Source organism: Solanum verrucosum, unplaced genomic scaffold, assembly GCF_900185275.1.
Source record: "Solanum verrucosum unplaced genomic scaffold, falcon-dt-bn FXZP01000183.1, whole genome shotgun sequence".
NCBI classification, from domain to species: domain Eukaryota; kingdom Viridiplantae; phylum Streptophyta; class Magnoliopsida; order Solanales; family Solanaceae; genus Solanum; species Solanum verrucosum.
The window spans coordinates 3,052,900-3,077,445 of record NW_026020430.1 but is presented as its reverse complement, the minus strand read 5'-3'; the positions used below and the strand labels follow the sequence as shown (position 1 = coordinate 3,077,445).

Here is a 24,546-nt window from a genome sequence, read left to right as displayed (position 1 = left end):
TAAAAGCGACACATTTATGAAGTAATTAATGTCTCTATTTATTTAGAGAACAAAAATAGTTGAAATTATCATGTGCACTTACTCAAAAATGTTACAATTCTTTTGTAGAACAAATATGTTCTCTCATTATATTTTTTACTAATTATTTTAACCATGTACCTAAATTATTTCAACAATAATATCCAAACTATTTCGCTTAAATAGTTACTCAAAGACATTACAAATAATATAACAGAATATTCCAGTACTTTATATATGATGTTAAAATAGAAAGGTAATTACCAACATGAGTTGTGGTGCAATGATGGGAGTGTCCTGTGTATGGAGAAAATCCTATTGGGAGTGTCACCCCTGAATGGGCCCTGCAGAGCGCGATCCAAATTTAGTCGGAGTTCCAATGTGGGCTTCGAACACCGGGTGGGAAAAAAAATAAAAAATAGAAGGGTAATTAAATATATTAATGACGCAAATCTTTGGTTTGGGGGAGATTTGGCCTTTGGGATGTGGTTGGGGGATATATAGATGTGTTTATGCATGTCTCGCTGAGCAGCAAAGTTTGAAAAAGAGATACTCCATATTAAGTGGTGGCTGCATATGGGTCCCTCTCTAGGCATGCAGATATTAACCTTTTTAATTGAAGTCTCAAAGTTCAAAGTACATTTCAACTTGTACGTTTTGGCGGTGCATGTTACTCCATCATCCCATCACAATTACATATCATGAGTAAACTACTTTTCTCATACGTGGTTTGTCAAATATTTTGATTTTTTTTTCAGTAGAAAATAATTTTCTTAAAAAAAATGAGTAAACTACTTTTCTCATACGTGGTTTGTCAAATATTTTGATTTTTTTTCAATAGTTCTTTAAAAAAAAAAAAAATATAACTTTTGAAGGTGAAAATAAGAAAAATAAGTTTCATAAGTGACAATTCATATTAATTACGTCCTTTTCTTCTTTCAAGTCACTTCATCTTCATCCTCACTCATGTAGACCACGCCCACCTTTCATGATATTTGTTTGGATTATAAATGAATACTTTTAGAGGATATTTTTTTCTTACGTATCAAACACAAGAAAATAAGTAAAAAGTCCACTTATTTTCTTGAAAAATATTTTTCAACAAAATATTTTCCTTTCATACCGAGCGCACCCTAAATTATAACTAATTTTCTTGTGGTTCATGAATAGTGAAAAGCAATGACATATGTATGCAGTCTAATGTATCATATACTAAACATAATTAAAGGTAAATCTGTCCGTATGTAGTTCATTTTGGAATCATATATGATCGTTCATATCGGACAAATTAAAAAAAAGGAAGGCCTAGAAAAAGTCGTTAATAAGCGTATATACCCTAACACAAGTATGATTTCATGACTCAACACGCCTACAACCTTTAATATATCATACAAAAATAATTTTATTATTACTCAAATTAAAGTCTCCCTTCTGAAAATCAAATAAACTCATACAAAATGAAGAACATCAACCATGCCCATGCTGCAGGCACTAAGTAATGTATAGAGAGTTTGTTGTTTCCTTTTGTTCATCGCTAGCTGGCTTGTCAAACTGTGAAAGGCAATTTAAAATTAAAGCATGCTTATGTTTAGTGGATTAAGCACATATATCGAAAGGTCAAAACTGATTCAAGTGGTATTACGTCCCGTTTAGTTATCACAGCTGTGATGAATTATCTCTTTATTTAAAACTAATTTTACTTAACAAGAAGACAACTAAAAAACACACAAATCTAAATATTTTCATAATTAAAAGAGAAAATGCATAAGTACCCCCCCAACCTATGTCCGAAATCTCAGAGACACACTTATATTATACTAAGGTCCTATAACCTCCCAAACTTATAAATAATTTTCTACCCATTTTCGGCCTACGTGGCACTATCAACCAGATAGCTTGAAAAAATTGTCAACACGCGCTGGGCCCAGAAGATAGTACCACGTAGGCCGAAAAAGGATAGAAAATTATTTATAAAATAAGTTCGGAGGTAATAAGACCTTAGTATAGTATAAGTGTGTCTCTGAAATTTCGGACATAGATTGGAAGGTACTTATACATTTTCCCTAAATAAAATAACAAACTTTCCTTCTTGTCTTACCTAATCGGAAACTTCACTAAAAATTATTTCCGACAAAATATAATGGAATGCGCTTTGTAAGCTTTTACCAAGTCAAGATTGCGCACCTTAACAAATCCAAACTTTTTTCTTGTTTTCCAGGGGAAAAAAATAGTACTTTTGCTAGGCGCCGCGCGCATACTTAAAAATTAAAAATAAATAAACAACGAGGCGACTAAAGTTATACAATAAGTTTTTCTGAATGTTTGAAGGAAAGGGAAATGATACGAACAGAACACATTAACTTTTGGATGCATACTACCAATAAAAATAAGATATAGTAGTATGTACTGAAAATGAAGTTAAATTTTATATGAGAAAGTTTACATTGGTATTATTTTTTTTTTTGTTGTGAATTTTACTGGACTGCTCGTGTAGTGTAAATTAAAATGAAAATGAGTGTGTTGGGTATAGCAAGAAAAAATAAGTTTTTGTGGCTGCTGGGATTCGAGCCCAGGTCTCCACGGCCACAACGTGGAATTCTTACCACTAAACTACAGCCACTTGATGTTCAACGTGTTTCGCTTTATTTATAAATTGGTTCAAAGATCTCTGACTAACAAAAATCCTGTTATAGTACTAGTAGGTAATTATCTGACAAACAAACACTTGATGTTTTGGTTTATGCAATCAGTGCTATGAAGATACATTTTGTTCTAAAAAGTTAATAAAATCATCCTTTATATCCTGTTATGTTTACGTTTCTTTATGAGTGGTGAGTCTACCAGAAATAGAACTGTTAATATGGATTGACCCATCTCATTCGAGCTAATTTATACAAGCTTTAAAATTTAATGGGTCAGGTTGGGTTGATCCATTTTTTTTTGTGGGCTATAAAATGGTCAACCCAACCACGAGTGCATGGGCTATGGGATGTGCCAGGTCAACCCACTTTTTTAAAAGTATATTTTTTATTATTTTTAAAATTAAATTATAATTTAAAAATATTATCATAAATATCGACAAGAAAACATTACATGGTGTTAGTGTTACTACTTGTTAATCAAATCGACAAATAAAATCATCTTTTTAATAATTATAAAGTTTGATTTCAAGTAAAAATATAAATAGCTAAATAAAATTACTAACCTAATTATTTTCCAATGATCATAATAAAACACAACTAGTATGACAATATCACATAGGCTACGACCGTATTGATTCCCTAAAATTTTTAGGAGATTTTGTTTTATGTAATACATATTTTATAAACATAATTTGTATTTAAATTTTAATATTTAAAACTTTAAATATAATTTGAGTTTGGGCTCTTGCTATTTTTAATACTATATTTTATTTTTTAATTAATTTTTATTTGATCCATGGGCTGGCCTTATTCATATTTCTCAAGCCCACAACAGACTTATTCAGGCTGGGCTAAAAAGACTATTTCTTAAATGGGTTCCAAAAATCTTAACCCAACCCTCTATCAAATCACGAATTTTGCCAGGTCAGCCCATATGGGCAACTCTAATCAAAAACAACTTCTCTATCACATTGACAAAAAAAATAATAATTCCATCCCATGTCCCACTTGTAAGTTCCAATTTTACAAAATGTAGGGAAAATCATACAAAATAGCAAACATCTAGCCTATATTAGGTATTATAATTCGCAGCTACAGTTTTCCCAATTCTTAATATTCGCTTGATTTGTATAAATCTAGAATTTGTATATAATTCGATTCATGATTGTACAAATCCAGATTTTTGAATATGTTTACCGTAACTATTTGTATACGATTTATGAAAAAATCATAATAAATTACCTTGTTTGTATATTGGCAAGCGAAATATACAAATGTAGTCATGAAAAAATCTTAAATATATAAATACATAATTTATATATACTTGCCCTATTTGTATATTCACATGTGAAATATACGAATCACAACCTCCATAACATACAAAACTATAGTTATGGAATGTGATTATCGAAACTATAGCTATAGAGGTATATTGTGTCTATTGTGTTTGTTATTTCTGAAATTTTCTAAAAAAAAAGTATGCTTTGATTATGCTTCTTTTGAATTGAGATTTTATTTGCCAACTTCTCTACACCACTGAGATAAAAGTCCATCTCTCCTATCCATTAGGCCCATTAGCACATGCCCAGTCCTTTGTAACATGGGCTCATAGACGTCAAGTGTAACAGACATTTTCTTTTGAAATTGCCACAATCACTTTTTGGAACTATAATTAAGTTTTTGTCACTTTTCACAAAATATTTAATTCATTTTTTAAAATATATTAATGATTTTTTTAAAAAACACTCTTAATTAGTTTAAACACAAAAAAACGTAAGAAATATTTATTAAACTTTGTATATTTATTAGTTTGAACTTTATCAATTATTTGTGGGGTTTGAACTACACAAATAGTTCATGTAATTTGAAATTTCAACAAATTTTGACACATAAATTGTAAATATTTGAACTTATAAAAGTTTGATTTGTGGATTTTGAACTTCATATAGGATGTTAAAGTTGTTTCATGTTTCAATTAGAGGTACTTTATCTGAATTTGTTTCCTACTGAAAAGTGGTTGAAAACACTTTTTAATTACATTTGAAGCAATAGTTAAATTTTATTTGCTGACTCAAAAATTGGTAATCCATCTTAAATTTACAATTTTTAATGAACGCGGAAAAAGTTTGATGTTTAGCTGTAAAAAAATAACAATGACTTTACAAAATATTTAACATCATTATTCATCCCCTTACATTGTTATTATTCACCGTTATGAACTTCCATCATCATATCAATTAATACATTTAATTATCACAATCACTGGCCAACATTTTTACATTCATCACCATATGTGTCAACTATCCTCCAATTACTATCAATAATCACCACTACGATGCCATTAGCCACCAATATATATCACACGATATAACTATATACATTGCACGATCATCAATTATCATCATCGTCCACCAATCACTATCGTTGGGTCATTCCTCTATCACCATTAGCTACTACTTATAAGTTATAACTACCAGTCCATCACCATCATTCTAATCAACACCCAAAATCACACATCAACCATCATATACATTTTTAAAACACATTATTGATATAGCTACGTATATGTCTAATATAAATAAAAGACAAGTTATATATTCAAATATTAAGAAATCAAATAATTTTAGTTTATTTTAATTTTCAAAACTCAATACTATTTAAATTTAGATATTCTAATTTTAATACACATCTAATAAAATTAATGAGGACTAAATAAATAATTTGAGACTATCTGTTCTTTATTTGGCGGCCCACAAATAATTTAGTCAGAAGATTAGATTCTCGTAAGTTGTAACCCCCTCTTTTCTCTCACTGAAAAAGCACAATCCGTGTCCAAACACAAAGAAGCATTGCACACCGTAGATCTCAATTCGAATCAACGGCTTATATTTAGTTTCCGCAATTCACATGGATCGACATTCTTATCCGTCCGATTATTAAGTAAATTTCCCAAAATTTAGCGGCCATGATTTTAAGCTCGCCTCATTTCAAACCGTCCACGAAATCCAGGACGCCCAAATGCACCAACTATAAATAGCCACCACCATCCACTTCATGTTTCGTCAGCAAAATTACATCAAAATTCATAACCCTAGAGAATTTCTCTGTGAAAATGTCTGGTCGTGGAAAGGGAGGCAAGGGATTGGGAAAGGGGGGAGCCAAGAGGCACAGGAAGGTTCTAAGAGACAACATCCAAGGTATCACCAAGCCAGCTATTCGCAGGCTTGCTCGTAGGGGTGGTGTGAAGCGTATCTCTGGTCTCATCTATGAGGAGACCCGTGGAGTGTTGAAGATCTTTTTGGAGAATGTGATTCGTGATTCTGTCACCTACACTGAGCACGCCAGGAGGAAGACTGTCACTGCTATGGATGTTGTCTATGCTTTGAAGAGACAGGGAAGGACTCTCTATGGATTTGGAGGTTAGATTGGGGGTTGTATGTTGGTAGTAAATGTAGGTTTTAGTTTACAATTGCGTTTATGCCTGTGTTGGATATCTGTAGTGATATTCTCATGCTCTAGAACTTGTAATTTCTCATTACAGTATCAATGAATAGATTTCAGTTTCTAGTGATTACATTGGTTCGTCTTTTAGCTGTTGATTAATTTTTCTTAATTGATTCATCCTAGTGAATATTTATTGTGCAATTCTTCTGAAGCAAAACCATTACACTGTGAAATTAAGAAAATCCTCGAAATTTTATGAGAATTGGAGTAAGAGAGACGAAATGTGAGATCTGATAGTATTCGATTGTTAAGCAGAGAGAAGACTCATTACATACAACAGAGTCCATTTTCATCTATTCTCGACATCATTGCCAAAATGCTTAAACTCTATCTAGCTGGTTCTGCATTTTGATCAACATTTTCAGTTGGTTGTCAATGTCTGAATTTTCTTCAATAGTTGGTTCATAGGTTTGGATTTAGATCAGGATTAGCTATTCCTTCAGCCAGCAGATCTACATCTTCATTAGCGCCTCCTTGTTCATCATTTTTCTCATTAGTGCCTCATTGTTCATCATTTCGCTCATTAGTGCCTCCTCCTTGTTCATCATTTTGATCATTAGCGCCTCCTTGTTCATCAGCATCTCCATCTTGCACATTAGCGCCTGCAGCCTGTTCATTAACGCCTCCATCTTGATTAGTAAGACCAACCTTGTGTCTGCCACAAATTACTCATTTGTTAGAACATCTTACAAGTCACACCACATATGTGTAGAGTCTTAATTTACAAATTTGTAATTAGAAACTTACAAGCTTATAAAGAATACTCCTTCTCTAATATAACTGCAAGGTTTGTCGATTGCAATCTGGAGAAATCATAAATTCTGTAAGAAAAAAATTAAAAAAGAAGAACAAGATTGTCCTCTGGTACTTACAAGTTTCCGCCCTAGCAGGTTTCCACATTTAATACAGTAAGTGTCGGCTACGGTTCTGCCATTTTTTTCTACTTGATGATATCGCTTGTCCTCTGGTACTTCAACATTAAAGCTGCATATATAAAGGTTTGTAACGTATATGTATATGCCTCAAGACTGCAGAAAAATGTTTAAGCTCGTCTGTAAAACCCAATTTCCAAACATGAGACTTACACAGTATGAAGGATGAATGATTCATCGCCTATCTGCAAAATATACAAAACAATGGGCATAGTAAGTTGTTCTGTGATTAGTCAAGAATATAACAGAGTGCTGAATTCATGATACAAATAGCTGTCAAAATTGAGGATTGAATATTGCATGTCCTCTTTATGAAATGAAGTGCAATTTTATCAGAAGAGAATTCGGAACAGTTAAGAAAAATTAATGCATATACTTCTTGCACAAATGACAAACATTTGGTATGTTAATAACAAATTGCAAGAAATGATGCAGTGAGAGTGAGAATCCATACATTAGTAAAAAGGTGATCCCTGATGAATCCAACTCGAGTTTTGCAGCTACGACAATGGATGCAATCATCCTCGTAGTGAAGTATAAAGGGCCTTCCCATTGTTGAATGAAGAACCAACTCCTAATAGATATGTTACAGAAACAAATATCACAGGTGAATCGCTGAATTATGAATGGGGAAAAGACTAACTGATTATGAATGTAAAGAGAACAGAGATGATGGAAAATGAGAATTCAAGAAAGTAGAAAAATGGCTAGTGATTAATACTTCTGAAAATTAGTTCTTGATTCTTGAATGAATCAAGTTGAGAAGAGTTATATATATCTTTACCGTTAACTGAGATATTAGGAAAATTTCTTTTTTCTCCTCTTTTCTTTTAAAGATGGGAAGTACATGTCTTCATAAGTGACTGAATTGGTTTAATTTCAGCAACAAAAAAAGGGTTATATTTACCTCTCTACTATAAAAAAAAGAAGAAGCTTTGTTTGTCCTCCGTCATACTTCTTGAACAAACTATACCCCTATAATCGTATTTTAGGGTTATATTTACACTTCACCCGTTAAAACTTCATACGAATAATATAAGGGAACGTATTCTTTGATGGACTTGAATGTTGCACTTGATCTTAGTCAATAATTAAGCTAAAATGTACAACAAGGAGTGTTTGCTCATAAGAGTATAACACTCATGTTCTTGTCATACTAGTATTTCATTTTATATTTCTTTCACTTTTTTTGGTTTTTGCTCAATTCATTCTTTTTTTTTCTTCCCACTGTATACAATTTTCGGATAAGGGTAAACAATGTTCTTTCATATAATAGAAATGGTCGAATTTGCCCATCCTTTCAACTTTTTGATCAAATATGCCCATAGCATATTAGAAATAGTCCTCTCAGAAATCATGTTTCTACTTCTTCTTCTCTTAGTAATATTAATGTATTTCAATTGGATTTACAAAATGAACTTTTAATCCAGACCAAGAACAGGATATGTATTTTAGATTCATTATCAAACATCTGTTCAACTTTGAAGATTTCTTTAGATCACACATTTGCAATAACATTCAGATTGACAGAACTCGAAAGCAGTAAATATGCTCCAAATATTGCAGATTTATAGATTTCAAATGAAACGGATACCAAGCCTTGCATATTACTACAAAATGAAAATATTGTTTTTACCTTTTCTATAACATTTGCCCCATGCTGAACCCTTAGATGCAGAGAGCAATTGAAATGAACAAAAAAAGTGAACTATGTTATCTGGCTCATAACTTCAGGATAAAGAGTAAAAGCCATTGAATCCACCATTCTCAGCGTATCTGTTAAAATCTAACTTCACCACATACTCGCATCAAGAAATAAGCAGCATATAGAGAGCGGTAGTATCAGAGCTAAAACAGGTAAAACGTTCAGTGTCAATTGCTTTGTTCCAACCTGAAGTAATAATATGTACTGTAATCCCAAAATCAAAAAGAGAAAAAAGAATATCACACAATTAGGCATTAGCATTTTGTAAAGTATGAACTCTAATTCAAACAGTGTATATCTTTCTGCATTTTGATCAGCATGAGTAGGCTATCAATGACTGCATATTCATCAATATTGTCTATTCCATCAGCCAGTTGATCGACATCTTCATTCGTTTCACTGGACGGCCTCGATTTTGACCATGATTCTGTTCTTTAGCGTCTCCGTCTTGCTCATTAGAGCCTCCATCTTGATCAGCATTAGCACCTTCATCTTGATCAGAATTAGCACCTCCATCTTGCTCAACATTTTGATCATTATCGCCTAAATCTCGTTTATTAGGAACCTGTTCCTTAGCATCTCCATGTTGCTCAGCATTTTGATCATTAGCACCTAAATCTTGTTCATCAATATTCTGTTCATTAGCGTCTCCATCTTGTTTAGCATTTTGATCATTAGCACCTAAATCTTGTTCATAAGGAACCTGTTCATTAGTGTCTCCATCTTGTTTAGCATTTTGATCATTAGCACCTAAATCTTGTTCATAAGGAGCCTGTTGATTTACGCCTTTAGCTTGATCAGCATTTTGCTCATTAGTGCCTCCATCTTGATCATGATCCTGTTCATCAGTGTCTCCATCTTGATCAGCATTTTGATCATTAGCGCCTAAGTTTTGTTCATTAGGAATCTGTTCATTTGCACCTCCCTCTTGATCATTAGGAGCCAACTCCAAAGACAGTATCACGCAACGTTTCACCACTCTGGTAAATAAGCAGCTCCCTGCCACAAAATACTCATTTGAACCAACACCTTACAAGTCATACTGCATATATACGCGCATGTACAGGCAGTCTCAATTTGCGAATTTGTAATTAGAAACTTACAATTTCATAAAGGATCTTCCTACTACAAAATACTCAGACTGTTGGGTAGTCTCAACCTGAAGAAATCATAGTTTCTGTATTTTATGAAATATAGAACAACCAAATCAAATGCTTTTTAATGTTAGTATCTTACAAGTTGCCAGCCAAGCCGCATTCGACATTGGACACAGTAAATATTGAGTAGGCTATTTCCCTCTAGTTGTTCTAGATAACCTTGGTGGTTAATTGGTACAACATAATGAAGCCTGCATATAATACACAGACCTCAGAAAAAAGCTTAGGCAAATCACAATCTCATGAAATACCCAATTTTTAAAATCCTGAGACTTACAATCTATTAATGTACCCTCCATACATTAAGTCATCCGCCTGCAACGTGTACAAGACAAGAACATGACCATGAAATATAATAGAATTAAGGGTTGACAAGCAAATTGAAGCAGGGAGAATCGTTACATTAGGAATGAAATCCTCGATGTATGCAACTCGAGTTTCGCATAAAAAGCAAAGTATGCAATCACGTATGTTGATTAGATGATCAGAAACTCCAAAACGGGACATTGTGGATCAACCTGTTACAGAACAAAGTCCAAGAGAAATATGAACTGCAACCTGAATGAATAAATGGAAATAAAGACTTAACTGATTATGAATGTGGAGATATTAACAAGTCTTATATGTAAACTGCAACTCCTTTATTTTCTGTAATTAGGATAGCTTTTGTTTTGTATTCAAACTCTATTACCTCTTCTTTTACCCGTCTTGAGGTTCAGATTCCTCTTCTACAACTCATCTCTCCATCATTCATTCCAACTCCCAAACAATTGCCCTTTCGATAAAACTTGATTGGGAAAATTATTACCTTTGGCAATCTACTGTCTTTGACGCCTTTGATTTGGAGGCTCATCTTGATTGAACTAATATTCCATCTGCCACTATCTTAACCACTACTCCGACACATCTGAATCCACACCAAATCCGGACTTCACTGCTTGGAAAAAGAGGGACAAAATCCTTCTTCTTTGGCTACCACTCGTGAAGCTTGGCCATATCTTTCCAACCTCTAATTTCCATCTCAATCTCAAGCCCGAGTCATGCAACTTCGTCACCAACTCCAAACCACCACAAAGGCTCTTCCACCATTATAGACTATGTTGACAAGAAATGTACTATATCACATAGTCTAGCTCTTGCTGACGAAGACTCACTTCTTGGCTTAACAAGAAACGAAGAAACTTGTTGAGGAAACCAAAGCCCTCCAACTTCAAGCCAATGTCATATCTCGCCAATACTCCAACTGCTCCCCAATCACGGGAAATCTCAATCAACAAAGTTTCACCACCTCTCAAAAATCCTCCAGTAGCCCATACAAAAACAATCCCTCTCGTTTTTCTAGTAGATCATCTCCTCACGTTATTTGTCAAATATGTGAGAAACCCAACCACGATCCCCGTAATTGCTACAACTTCAACAACATGGAATCCACCTAATCGTTCCTCTAACCGTTCACAAGCCAATATGGTCACTCCCTCCGCCCAAAGTAGATAATATTACACCATGTTAAAAGAGTATCATTGAACTGTTCTAGCCCAACAACTAGTATTAAAACTATGGTTTAGTTAGACTAGCAAAAAGATGGTCTCGGAGTAATGATATAGATTCTAACTACGTCTACTTGTTGATTTGCTGTTTTTACCCAAAACTTCAAAGACACATGCGCAAAAAAAAAAAAACTAGTGGGCTATGGTGGCCACATATACTCAATTGCTATATGTGACACACACTGGGCGGCTCAATCATATTAGTGGACTAAAATAAAAATCAAACGAGACCTTAAACTTAAATTGTTAATAACTTTTATATAATTAATTTCTTCTAGTTTTCAGTTTGATAATATAACTATTCTTATTTTAAAATATTTTTCATGCGATATAATACTCCAAATATGTCAATTTTTTTCTAATAATTCCTTCATTTTTCATGAAAAGTTTACTTTTTCTACAAATAGTATTCAATATTCGTTAAAATAATAATAACTTATAACCTATTATTATTAAAAATGAGGCCCCTTAAGTTTTATTTTTTCTAATAATTCCTTCATTTTTCATGAAAAGTTTACCTTTTCTACAAATAGTATTCAATATTTGTTAAAATAATAATAACTTTTAACCTATTATTATTAAAAATGAGGCCCCTTAAATTTGGGTCCTAAGGCACTCAATAGCGGACTCAGGATTGTTATTAAGGAGTGTCAATAATTAATAAAAAATATAATTGTGAGGCTAGAACCCACAACCTCAAAGAATTGTCACAACACTCTAACTGTTGGATTAGATATTTAATTTGTGTCAAGAGGTATTAATATTTATATATGTATTTACTAAATCAAAATTTAACTTCTATATACAATGCAATTCTCCGACGAAACGGTATTGAGTGACACCCCTTGGGTGAAGGTAGGTACGCCCCTTAAGGCTTAGAAGGTACCCAGGGGACCAAACGAAAGGGCACTGAAAGGTCTTCAATTAAAGCTTCGCCAGTACTTGAAAGACTCGAAAGAACCTTGTCTTCTTTTTTAACATTGTCGAGCCACCCCTGGTGACACTTAGACCATGAATAGTAATGTACCATGTGGAACTTTATTCAAGGAGGATATTATTAGATGTGTGAATCAAGTCCACATTATTAGCTATAAATAAAAGCAAGTTAATTACTTATAAAGTGTTATTTACTTTTGACTTTTTGAAGAAAAAAATATCGACTTAGATTAAGAGCTTGTTTGACATTACTGTTGAGAGTCCACAACACTTATTTTTAGTAAAGCACTTTTTTTGAAAAAGTAGGTATTTGACAAATCTGTAAAGATGCTTTTAAATAGTAGCAAAAGTTTTTTTGCTGTTGGGAAGAAGCTAAAAATTTCTGCTTCTTAATTTTTTTTTTCATGACTAAAAAGTAATTACCAATTACTTAATTAACACATCTCATATGTTTGGTCAAGTTTCATTTAATAATTTTATTTTTTATTTTTATATAATAAATTTTATATTTTATTTTCCATTTGTGTATTATTATTTTACGCATTATTTTACAAAATCAAAAAACAAGAAAAAGGTAACAACAATATTTTTGTAAGATTAGGAAAAAAGAAAAAAAATAACAATTAAAGATTTCTACCCTTCAAAAAAATGTATAATATTGATTGTTTGAATATGAACATTTTATTTTTAATAAAAACAAAAAATTAAATAATTTTTTGTAATAGATGTTTAAACTAGTTTCTCTTTATAAAATAATCTTAATATTAAAATTACATTAATACTTGCCCTTAATCGTAATTTGACTCTCAAAAGTACTTTTAAATTTTTTTAGCCAAACACAATTTATTTATAAAAAACACTTTTCTAATGAATTAGCCAAATACAAATTATTTTTTTTCTCAAAAATACTTTTTGAAAAACTATTTTTAAAAAGTGCATGTTAAAATAAACAACGTTTAGCAGGAATGCCAATAGACTCTTAACTGACAATATCACAAAAAATAAAATCTAGGTAGTAACGAACTAGGAAAGTTAAGTCTTTTTTTTTTTTTCCACAAAAAATTGAATTTGCTACTATTAGTATTAGGTGCGGGAAAGATGTGTTGACATCCCTAGATCTTCTCTCACACGGATCGGATCCCCTTCCAATCAGCGGCTGATATTGAGCTTCCGCCATTCACGTGGATCACCATTATTATCCGTCGATCACTAAATAATCCCCAAATATTAGCGGCTACGATTTATGCCCCGCCACATTTCGAACCCGCCAACCAACTATAAATACCCACTACCATCCACCTCATTCTCATCAGTAATTACATCCAAATTCAAAACCCTAGAAACTTCATCTTCTTCAAATTTCTCTGTGAAAATGTCTGGCCGTGGAAAGGGAGGCAAGGGATTGGGAAAGGGAGGAGCCAAGAGGCACAGGAAGGTTCTAAGAGATAACATCCAGGGTATCACTAAGCCAGCTATTCGCAGGCTTGCTCGTAGGGGTGGTGTGAAGCGTATCTCCGGTCTGATCTATGAGGAGACCCGTGGAGTATTGAAGATCTTTTTGGAGAATGTGATTCGTGACTCTGTCACCTACACCGAGCATGCCAGGAGGAAGACTGTTACTGCGATGGATGTTGTCTATGCCCTCAAGAGACAGGGAAGGACTCTCTATGGATTTGGCGGTTAGATTCTGGAGTTTGGTTGGTGTAATGGTAGTAACTGTAGGTTTAGTTTACATTGCGTTTGTGGCTGGTGTAGCTGTGGATTTTAATTCTCTGTAGCTTCTTTTTGGGTCTTGTTGTTAAGCTCTATATTTTGTTAATATTCAAGGAATCAAGTTCACCTTTCCAGAAATTACATTGTGTATTTGCAGCTAATTACCTTTTTTCTTGATGGTGGATGTTGAATGCTTACTTGTTGCACAATTGGGCGTGTTAATTTTCAGTTTCTTGCTCATGATGAGTTGTTCTTCAAACAGGATTGCATATGTTGTGTAATGAAGTTAATTTGCTGAGTTGAGCAAGAGATAGCACTAGAGTTTTAACATCTATTTATTCCTAAAAACCTGACATTTTAGTTAATTTTATCACTCACATCGCATTAAGTCTTCTTCAGGGTTTCAGTCCTTTGAACTGAGTTATAGAAAAAAAAAACAGAAATTTTATTGCTAAACTCGAGCGATTTTGTTTTCATCTCTGGATCTTGACCCCGTTCTTGGTTACTATATACAAGCATAAATGATTTCTCATCCTGACGTAAAGATACCATTGGACTTATATAGATTGTTTGGCCAAACTTTTAAAATCAACTTAATATTTAAAAGCATCATCTTTTTTTGAAATTACTTTTGGTGAGAAACTTTGTGTCAATGAGGCTATTAATCTCAACAGAAGTTCTTAAACAATATAGAAAATGTCAGGAGAATTCGAATAACTAGATCAATTATACTAATAGATATAGCAAAGTAAATCACATGAGATTGAGGAAGAGAAGTTTCGTGGTTATCACGTTAGTCTAACACACTTGAGTAAAAGTCTGAGGATCATTTCAATAAGAACATCTTGACATCAATTGTATATATCTACATTGCAATAGCCTCTTGACAAAAAGGAAGAAACGGATTACATCTGTTCAATTTCACAGATTTCCGAAAGACCCTTTCTTAGAAAAAGGGGAGAAAACAGAAATCAAGATGACCTCCTTCTGTGTGGCTTTGCAAATTCCAGTTAACTAGTTGGTCCATCACCCAGTTCATTGGGAGCGCCTCCATCTCAATCAGTAGCATCTCCATCTCGATCAGTTTTCTCTGCATCTTGATCAGTTGTGTCTCCATCTTGATCAGTTGAGTCTCCATCTTGATCAGCATTTTTCTCATTAGCACCCACATCTTGTTCATTATGAACCTGTTCATTACTGCCTCCATCTCAATCAGTAGCATCTCCATCTCGATCAGTTTTCTCTGCATCTTGATCAGTTGTGTCTCCATCTTGATCAGTATCTTGATCAGTTGAGTCTCCATCTTGATCAGCATTTTTCTCATTAGCACCCACATCTTGTTCATTATGAACCTGTTCATTACTGCCTCCATCTCAATCAGTAGCATCTCCATCTCGATCAGTTTTCTCTGCATCTTGATCAGTTGTGTCTCCATCTTGATCAGTATCTTGATCAGTTGAGTCTCCATCTTGATCAGCATTTTTCTCATTAGCACCCACATCTTGTTCATTATGAACCTGTTCATTACTGCCTCCATCTCAATCAGTAGCATCTCCATCTCGATCAGTTTTCTCTGCATCTTGATCAGTTGTGTCTCCATCTTGATCAGTTGAGTCTCCATCTTGATCAGCATTTTTCTCATTAGCACCCACATCTTGTTCATTATGAACCTGTTCATTACTGCCTCCATCTTGATCACGATTCTGTTCATTACCGCCTCCTCCACCCTGATTAGCATTTTGACAGATGAAATGCATCAAGAGATTAGCAAAATTGTACTGAATAGTCCCCACATTTTCTTCATTTGTGTCTTTGTCTTGATCAACATTTTGCAAATTAGCGCCCCCTTGTTCATTAGGAGCGTGTTCATTAGTGTCTCCATCTTGATCAACATTTTGTTCATTGGGGTCTCCATCTTGATCTGCATTTTCCTCATCTTGTAGCCCATTTAAATGAAGCAACGGCAAATCATTCCATAAACTAAGCTTGTTCCTGCCACAAAATACTCATCTGTATTAACTCTTACAAGTCATACCGCTTATGTGTACACTCTCAATTTGCAGATTTGCAATTAGAAACTTACAACTTCATACAGAATCTTCCTTCTCTAACATACATGCTCTGTCGGGTGACTGCAATCTGGAGAAATAAAAAAATCAGTATTTTTCTTTAAAAAGCAACAAAATATTCTTATCAATATTAGTATCTTACAATTTTCCACCCGATTAACTCTCCACATCCGATACAGTTAGCATTGACTACGGTAGTTCCAAATTGTCCTAGATGAAAATTCTCGTTTTCTGGTACAAGAACATTAAACCTGCATATATATATATATATATATATAAAGGTTTGTAACATATGTAATCATATGTAATATCAAATTGCATGAAATCATGAGACTTACAGCCTATTAAAGATCCCTCGTGGCCACACCTGCAAAATGTACAAGAAAATGAGCATAATAAATTGGTTCTCTGTCTAGTCATGAAGCATTGATTCTAAAATATTGAAATCAGTAGCAAATTGATCAAATAGAACAATTCAGAAGAAATAATATTCGTATTGTTACCATCCGAATATAATCGTGTACGCATGCCACTTGATTTCTGCACTTACGACAGTGGATGCTATCATAAAGTGGGATAACATCCTGGTATTCAAGTGAATAGCATCTCACCATTGTTGAATGAAGAAGACAGAAGAATGAATTTTATAGAAATGAGAAGAGAGAATGGTGATATATAGAAAAGTCACTTCTTGATTCTTGAATTTACCGTTAATTCTCAATCCATTTTCCCTCCAAAACTATTTTCTTTTTAATTTCTCATACCAGACAAACTTTTGCCATTTTCTTTAATTTGGTTTAGGTTGTACATAGAACTGATAAGAGTACGTTAATCCATCTACCATCCTTATCTATGCAATCCGTTAAAAGTTTGACTCATTTATGCCATTTTTGTTTGTGAAATTTGAAAAGGCTCATCCATGCCATTATTTGTTAACTGAAATGGCATAGATGAGCCAAACTTTTAACGGATGACATAGATGATCCTTTTTTCAAAGTTCGATGGCATATTTGAACCGTTTTTCATTTTAAAAGATAGTTTAATTAATGACGTGCATGAATCATGACCACGTGTACAAAATGGTTGTGGAAAACCGAAAATATTTTTAGCTTACAAAATAATGGCATGGATGAGTCTTTTCTCAAATGAACTAACTTTGAACCAAGAACAGAGCTTGTAGAAGAATGTTGATACTTGGATATATAATCAGACTGATGCTCCCCAATTTCGCAAAGCAATGGGTTGTTTCAGGATTTTATGCCCGTAACAATATAGTTTTAACCTCATCAGAGAGAAACAGACATCACAATTCGTATCTGTTAAAATCTTATTAGTCACACATTTTAATGAAAAACAAACTAGTGTTCACTTTCAAGCAAGTACACTTGTTGAAACAAAGATCCAGTGACACATGACTTGAATATAGAGAATGGTAGTACCCGAGCTATAACATGGAAAATGTTCAGTCTCAATTGCTTTTCTCCAAAATGAAGTAATATTAATCCAAAAACCAAAAAAGAAAGCAGAATTTCACACAATTATGAATTAATAATTGTCTAGTATGAACTCCAGCGACTTATACTCTAATAAAGAACCTTGCTATCACTAAGTCGAGTACCTGCAATGTTTACAAAACAAGAAAATAAGTTGGTTCAGAGCTTAGTCAAGAGATATAACAGAGTAGTGCTTAATTCATGATACATATTGTCTTTATGAATTGTCATCAAAAGATACAACATACTATAGTTTTCTCTAAGCGAATAGAACAATTCAGAAGAAATAAATTGAAAATTTGTAGTATCAAAGAAACACAAATCAATAGCAAGAAATCATACAGAGTGAGAAATCCTTACAGTGGGAATGAAATCAGACATGTAAGACAAATATCAAAGCTGCAAAAATCAATTGAAAAAAAAGACTTAACTTGTCACCAGACAACAAATGTAACAGAAAGAGTTGGTTGATCAATGAGAATCCAAGAAAACGAAAAATGGGTGGGAATTATAACAGAAAAATCAGTTCTTGGTTCTTGAATTTACCGTTAATTCTGAATCCATTTACCCTCCAAATCTATTTTCTTTTTAATTGCTGACTCTAGTCATATTCGCTTTTTATTTTGCATCCTTACACACATATGCACCGACTTAGAAATTGTATAGAGAATAAAAAACCAATTATGTTTCCTTTTCCCTCCCTCTCATTTGTATCTTAATAATGTTGTTGTGCGAATTTTGACTAACATTTTAAAATATAATTTTTAATCATATTGATATGATAAATGTTGCATGTTATAGTACTTTTCGTATAGTTTTTGAATATCTAAAATTTTATTTTAAAATATCAAATTAATGTAATCTAATTTAGCGTTGAAAATTAGTCAAATTAAGTACTTTCGAAAAGTGCAACATGACAACTAGGGGAAGGAGGGAGTACGATTTAACCATGATTAACTAATACATATGTTTGTTGCACTAAATCAAGAGGAACTCTTGGAGCAATGAGTTTGAACAATGGAAACAGTCACTAACCCAATATAATTGATCTAAAGACTAAAGTAGTTTCTATAACGAAGGTTTCGTGGTGTAGTTGGTTATCACGTCAGTCTAACACACTGAAGGTCTCCGGTTCGAGTCCGGGCGAAGCCATTTTTTTGATACATATATTTTGTTTTTTGAAAGTTTTCCTTTATGTGCCAAAAGTGTAGTGATGGTGCAACTTACTTAAGAAGTCAGGATCCTTTTGTTGAGAGAAATAAAGGAAAACTCTACTACCAATCCTCTCAATCAGCAATTTTGTATCAACAGATTAAAAACAAACTAAGCAGCATATATAGAACCTGAGATATCAAACATGTAAAATGTGCAGTGTCAATTGGTTTATTCCAACCTGAAGTAATACAATATGTAGTGTAATCTCAAAACAGAATATCGCACAATTATGAATTATAGCATTTTGTATACGCAGAATATCAGAATGAGTAGCCTATCAATGTCTGCATTTTCATCTATTCCATCAGCCAGTTGATCTTATCTTCCTTCGTTTAATTGGCGGGCCTCCATCTTGATCATTAGGACCCTATTCATTAGCGCATCCATCTTGATCAGCATTTTGCTCATTAGCGGCCACATCTTGTTCATGGTTCAGTTCATTACCGCCTCCACCTTGATAAGCATTTTTGTTGATGAAATGCGTCAAGATATTACGAACATTGAACCGAATAACCCCCACATCTTCTTCATGATTCAGTTCATTGCCGCCTCCACCTTGATCAACATTCTGCTCATTAGCACCCACTTCATGTTCATTAGTGTCTTCATCTTGATCAACATTTTCCTCATTCGTGTCTCCATCTTGATCAGCATTTTCCTCATAAGTGTGTAAATCTTGTACCTTCTCTATACGAAGCAACGGTACATCATTCCATAAACAAAGCTTTTTCCTGCCACAAAATAGTCATACTTCATATAACGTGTACAGACAGTCTCAATTCGCAAATTTGTAATTAGAAACTTACAATATCATTAGGAATTTTCCTTCCCTAATAAGAGTGTTCTGCGGGGTTACTTCAATCTGGAGAAATTACAAAATTCAGTATTTTTTTTTAAAAAGCAACAAAATCTTCTTGTTCATGAAAACAAATTGCTTCGTATCTTACATATTTCCACCCGAGTGTCACTCCACATTGGACACAGTTAGCCTTGGCAACGGCAGTTCCTAATATTCGTTGATGATATTTCACGTTGTCTCGTACAACAACATTAAACCTGCATATATACATATATATGCGTTAATTAGACCACAGAAAAAAGAGTATCCATATCTCAAGTTTGTGAAATCATGATGAGACTTACACCCTATTAAAGAGCCCTCTTGGCCACTGCAAAATGTACAAGAAAATGAGCATAATAAGTTCAAGAACAGAGTTATAGTGAGAATTAAGCAGCATATTGAAATCAGTAGGAAATAGAAGAATTCAGAAAAAATAATATTTGAATCCTTACCAATCGAATATAATCGTGGGTGCATGCCACTTGATTTCCGCACCTACGACAGTGAATGGTATGATAAAGAGGGATAACATCCTGGAGTTGAACTGAATAGCATTTCATATTTGTTGAATGAAGAAGAAGTAACTCAGAAGAGAAGAGATGCACTGCTCAAAATTAAAAAAATGCAGAAGAATGAATTTGGTGGAAATGACAAGAGAGAATGTTGATACATATATATATATATATATATATATATATAGAAAAGTCACTTCTTGATTCTTGAATTTACGGTTAATTCTCAATCCATTTTCCCTCCAAAACTATTATAGTCATAATTATATTTTCTTTTGCATCCTTACACATATATGCACCCACTTAAAATTGTACAGAGAATAAAGCCAATATGTTTCCTTTTCCCCCCCTCTACTTGCTTAAATTAAAATTAAGAAGAAAAAGGTAAAATCAGAGAGAGATATTAATGGAGGAGTGAAATGTAGGCGATAAAAAATGATTTGAGGGATACTGAAACGAAGGAGTAAACAAAGAAAATAAAACCGAATATGATTGTTTGGTTCAGTATATATAAGAACAATAATTGTGCATATCTACATTGCAATTGTACAGATTTCAGAAGGTTACATATTTGCAATATATTAGACAGCAGAAAACAGAAACTTGTAGTATATATAATATGAGCACTGGCACATTAGTTAATTAGATATTCCAGTAGCATTTACTATCAAGCAAAATCTAAGTAATCCAGTATTAACTTTTAGGCATAATACATATATTGACCTCTAAACTTGGCTTTAAATTTTAACTTTGACCTCCAACTTTCATAATGCACAAATAGGCACTTTAACTATCCTACATTTAAATAAATAAACACGCGATTTTTGGAGCCAAAAGCGTGAAATGCAAGCGCTGCCACATGTATTAGTGACCCACTCAATGGCTGCCAACTATTCAATGCATGTGGGCCCGTTTTCCTGTCTATTTGACACCTTTTCAATTTGCCATGCATTTATTTCAATCTCTTTTAATGGATATGAACCCCACCTCACTAATTCCATTCCCTTCTCTTTATTTCTGCCTCACAACTTCTTCCTTCACTTTCATTTTGTGGTAAATTAATATTTGAAAATGTCAATTATTCAATTTATAATTTATTTGTCTTATTTCTTTTTTTTAATTTATGTGTTTTCAAAGATTACATTTAAGATACTATAAATTATTAGACTTAATATTTAAAAAAATTTATTACAAATTTGAAAATTACGTAATATACACTATTAATTACAATAATTACTAATTTAAAATATTTTTTCAATCTAATAAGAGCCTACAAACACACTATACGTTATATTTAAAAGTACTATAAATCATAATTAAAATATATTTTTTTTAGAAAATTTTTTGTTGACTCTTGAAATTCTATTGGTGACACATGAATTTGAATAGATGGAACAATATATATTATTGAAAGTTAACAATACTATAAGTTATTCGAAAATGACGTTAATGATTTTTATAAATTATAACAAATTAGCAACTAAAATATTTTTGAAAAAACATACAAAAAATTAGTTGATGCATAAGCCACCACACCGTGGACATGTATGCTTTTTGTGATTAAAATTGAGTTTAAGGGTTATTTTGGTCATTTAAGGATTTTTCTTTAAACTTCAAGCTTTATTAATAGTGATGTATTCATTTTAGAGTTAACATGAACATTTACTACCATATAAATATATAAAATTTATTCAAATTTAAAATTTAAAACTATTTATTTAACGTCAATTAAAAATTAACTTTTAAATTAATTATTAGCACGAGCTCTTCATCACTAGTATATAATATAATAAGCGGGAATAGAGAGGATGTTGGGGTCGACACGTGTTCCTTTTTCCTTCTGGACAAAAAAAGACTATACAGGCAGGAGGTCAACTTGTAAAAAAAAAAAGGGGGACCCATATTTTACTATTGAAGGATGCGTGTTTCTTTTAAATTTCTTTTACCATACTAAATAATTGTATAAAATATTATAAATCACGATAATTAATTACTTAAATATTTAAAAGATATAAAAATATATAAAAGATCTGATTGACTCTTCAAATTTTACTGGTGACGCATAAATTCGGACAAATGAAATAATATATATTATTGAAAATTTCCTAGAAAGTACTATAAATTACAGTAATTAACAGCTAGAAATATTTCAAAGACAAAAAAAATTGATTGAATCTCAAAAAAAATATTTAGTACTACACGTGTTCCTTTTTCCTTCTTGCCAAAAAAAAACTTCATTATAATTTTTTTTCGTAATAACAAAATTTTTTATTAAATGTCACTTGCATTTTGCAATAAACAACAAATAATGCAAAAAAGAGGGGAAATTGTTGAAAAAAATATAAAAAGGGTTTAATTGTCCTTTCAATGCTTTTTTTTACTGTTGACCCCCTGAATTTTTACATCTGACGCGCCTAATTTGAGTGTATTTCACGCATTTTGCCAGGTAGGATCCGAGTGTTTTTTTGTTTAAGTTTTGGATAGTTAAAGTGCCTATTTGTGCACTTACAAAGTTAAAGGTCAAAGTTAAAATTTGAAGCCAAGTTTAGGGGTCAATATATGTATTATGCCTAACTTTTAACCAGTCAATTATACTCAAATGCTTGACAGATGACTTGTATCAAGAAATATAAAACTAAGCAGCATATAGAGAATGTTCAGTGTCAATTGGTTTATTCCAACTAAAAATATCAGTAATCAAGTAGTAACTTTTAACCAGTCGATAATACTAAAATGCTTGACAGATGACTTGTATCAAGAAATTAAAAACAAACTAAGCAGAATATCAATGCCTCTGCATTTTCATCACCCAGTTGGTCTACATCTTCATTCAGTTCATTGGAGTGCCTCTGTCTTGATCATGATTCTGTTCATTATTACTGCCTCCATCTTGATTAGCATTTTTCTCATTAGTGCCACTTCTTGTTCATTAGCGTCTCCATCTTGATCTGCATTTTCCTTATTAGCTTGTAAATTTTGTTCCACAATTGAATGAAGCAACGGTATATGATTCGAAAAAGTAAGCTTCTCCCTGCCACAAAATACTCATTTGTATTAACCCTTACAAGTCATACAGTCTTAATTTGCAAATTGGTAATTAGAAACTTACAATCTCATACAGTATTTTCCTTCTCTAACATACATGTGCTGTTGGCGGACTCCAATCTGGAGAAATAAAAAATTCAGTGTTATTGTTTAAAAAGCAACAAAATATTCTTGAATATTAGTATCTTACAATTTTCCACCCGATCATCTTTCTACATCGGAGACAGTAAATTTTGGCTATGTTAGTTCCAATTTCTGCTCGATGATAACTCGCGTTGTCTGGTACATGAACATTAAACGTGCATATAGATAAATGAGTTAGACAGCAGAAAAAAACTGTAAGCATATCTCAAGTTGCTCATACTTACACCCTATTAAAGAGCCCTACTTCTCCTGAGCGAGACTGCAAAATGTACAAGACCAGAAAATAAGTTGCTGAGAGTAGTGCTTAATTAATCAGAATTCATGATACAAAATATTGAAATCAGTACGTAGCAATTTCATGAAATATTTTTTCCTAAACCAAGAAATTATGTTAGAATCATTACCATCGGAGCATAATCGTTGAGCCATGCAACTTGCGTTCTGCACTCATTAGTATGACAGTGGATGCTAACATTCGCATCAGTGTTGTGTTCAAGTGAATAGTATCTATTCATTGTTGAAATGAATTTTATGGAAATGACAAGAGAGAATGTTTGTAACAAACTCAATTTTCAACACAAACACTGATATATATATTGTTATTACGGAATACAAGTTACAACGTATAATACCCACAACAAAGTAACAACATACTAATTATAGATAGATAACATAGAAGAGGGTAACTAGAAGGGGATGAGATTCTAGACCATAGAAAGGAGATGAGAGGATCAGAAAGCCAAAGCTTCACATAATTTGCATAAAACGTTCTTTCCCATCCGTCGTCCTTTTAATTAGTTGTTAATTGGGCCTGGGTCCAAAATCAATCCTTGTGAAGGCCTTCTAATTTTGCTGCTTCTTTTCGGCCCAATAACTAGTTGTGTGGCATCCGTATAGGTATCGATATTAAGCCGAAGTTGGTTCATAACAATACTCCCATCCTCAATAAGAACCTTGTCCTCAAGGTTCGAGTCAAGAACAATATTAGTATAGAGCTCCCCACCAATTGTAGTCAAGAGAAACTCTGTGATTTTAGCAAAAAATAGTATGTGATCTTGAACAATTCTTGCAGC

At 32.9% G+C, this 24,546-nt stretch overlaps 1 protein-coding gene, 2 non-coding genes and 1 pseudogene across 3 annotated transcripts; 2 read left to right on the top strand and 2 right to left on the bottom strand.

The window, feature by feature from the left end:
- Nucleotides 1-2,566: 2,566 nt before the first annotated feature.
- TRNAH-GUG (transfer RNA histidin (anticodon GUG)) lies at nt 2,567-2,638 on the bottom strand. Its single transcript has one exon. It is a non-coding gene; the product is annotated as a tRNA-His (tRNA).
- Nucleotides 2,639-5,760: 3,122 nt separating this feature from the next.
- Nucleotides 5,761-14,134, top strand: LOC125807755 (uncharacterized). The gene is made up of 3 exons (XM_049487494.1): nt 5,761-6,079; nt 6,180-6,184; nt 13,673-14,134. The coding sequence occupies exons 1-3, from the start codon at nt 5,773-5,775 to the stop codon at nt 14,123-14,125; spliced, it is 765 nt and encodes a 254-aa protein (XP_049343451.1). The 5' UTR covers nt 5,761-5,772; the 3' UTR covers nt 14,126-14,134.
- Nucleotides 14,135-15,209: 1,075 nt separating this feature from the next.
- On the bottom strand, nt 15,210-16,272 carry LOC125807754 (uncharacterized; annotated as a pseudogene).
- A 2,522-nt stretch (nt 16,273-18,794) lies between these two features.
- On the top strand, nt 18,795-18,868 carry TRNAV-AAC (transfer RNA valine (anticodon AAC)). The gene has a single exon. It is a non-coding gene; the product is annotated as a tRNA-Val (tRNA).
- Nucleotides 18,869-24,546: the final 5,678 nt, after the last annotated feature.

Excerpts from the sequence above, each read along its gene's own strand:
- LOC125807755 (XM_049487494.1), top strand. The coding sequence starts at position 5,773 with ATGTCTGGTCGTGGAAAGGGAGGCAAGGGATTGGGAAAGGGGGGAGCC.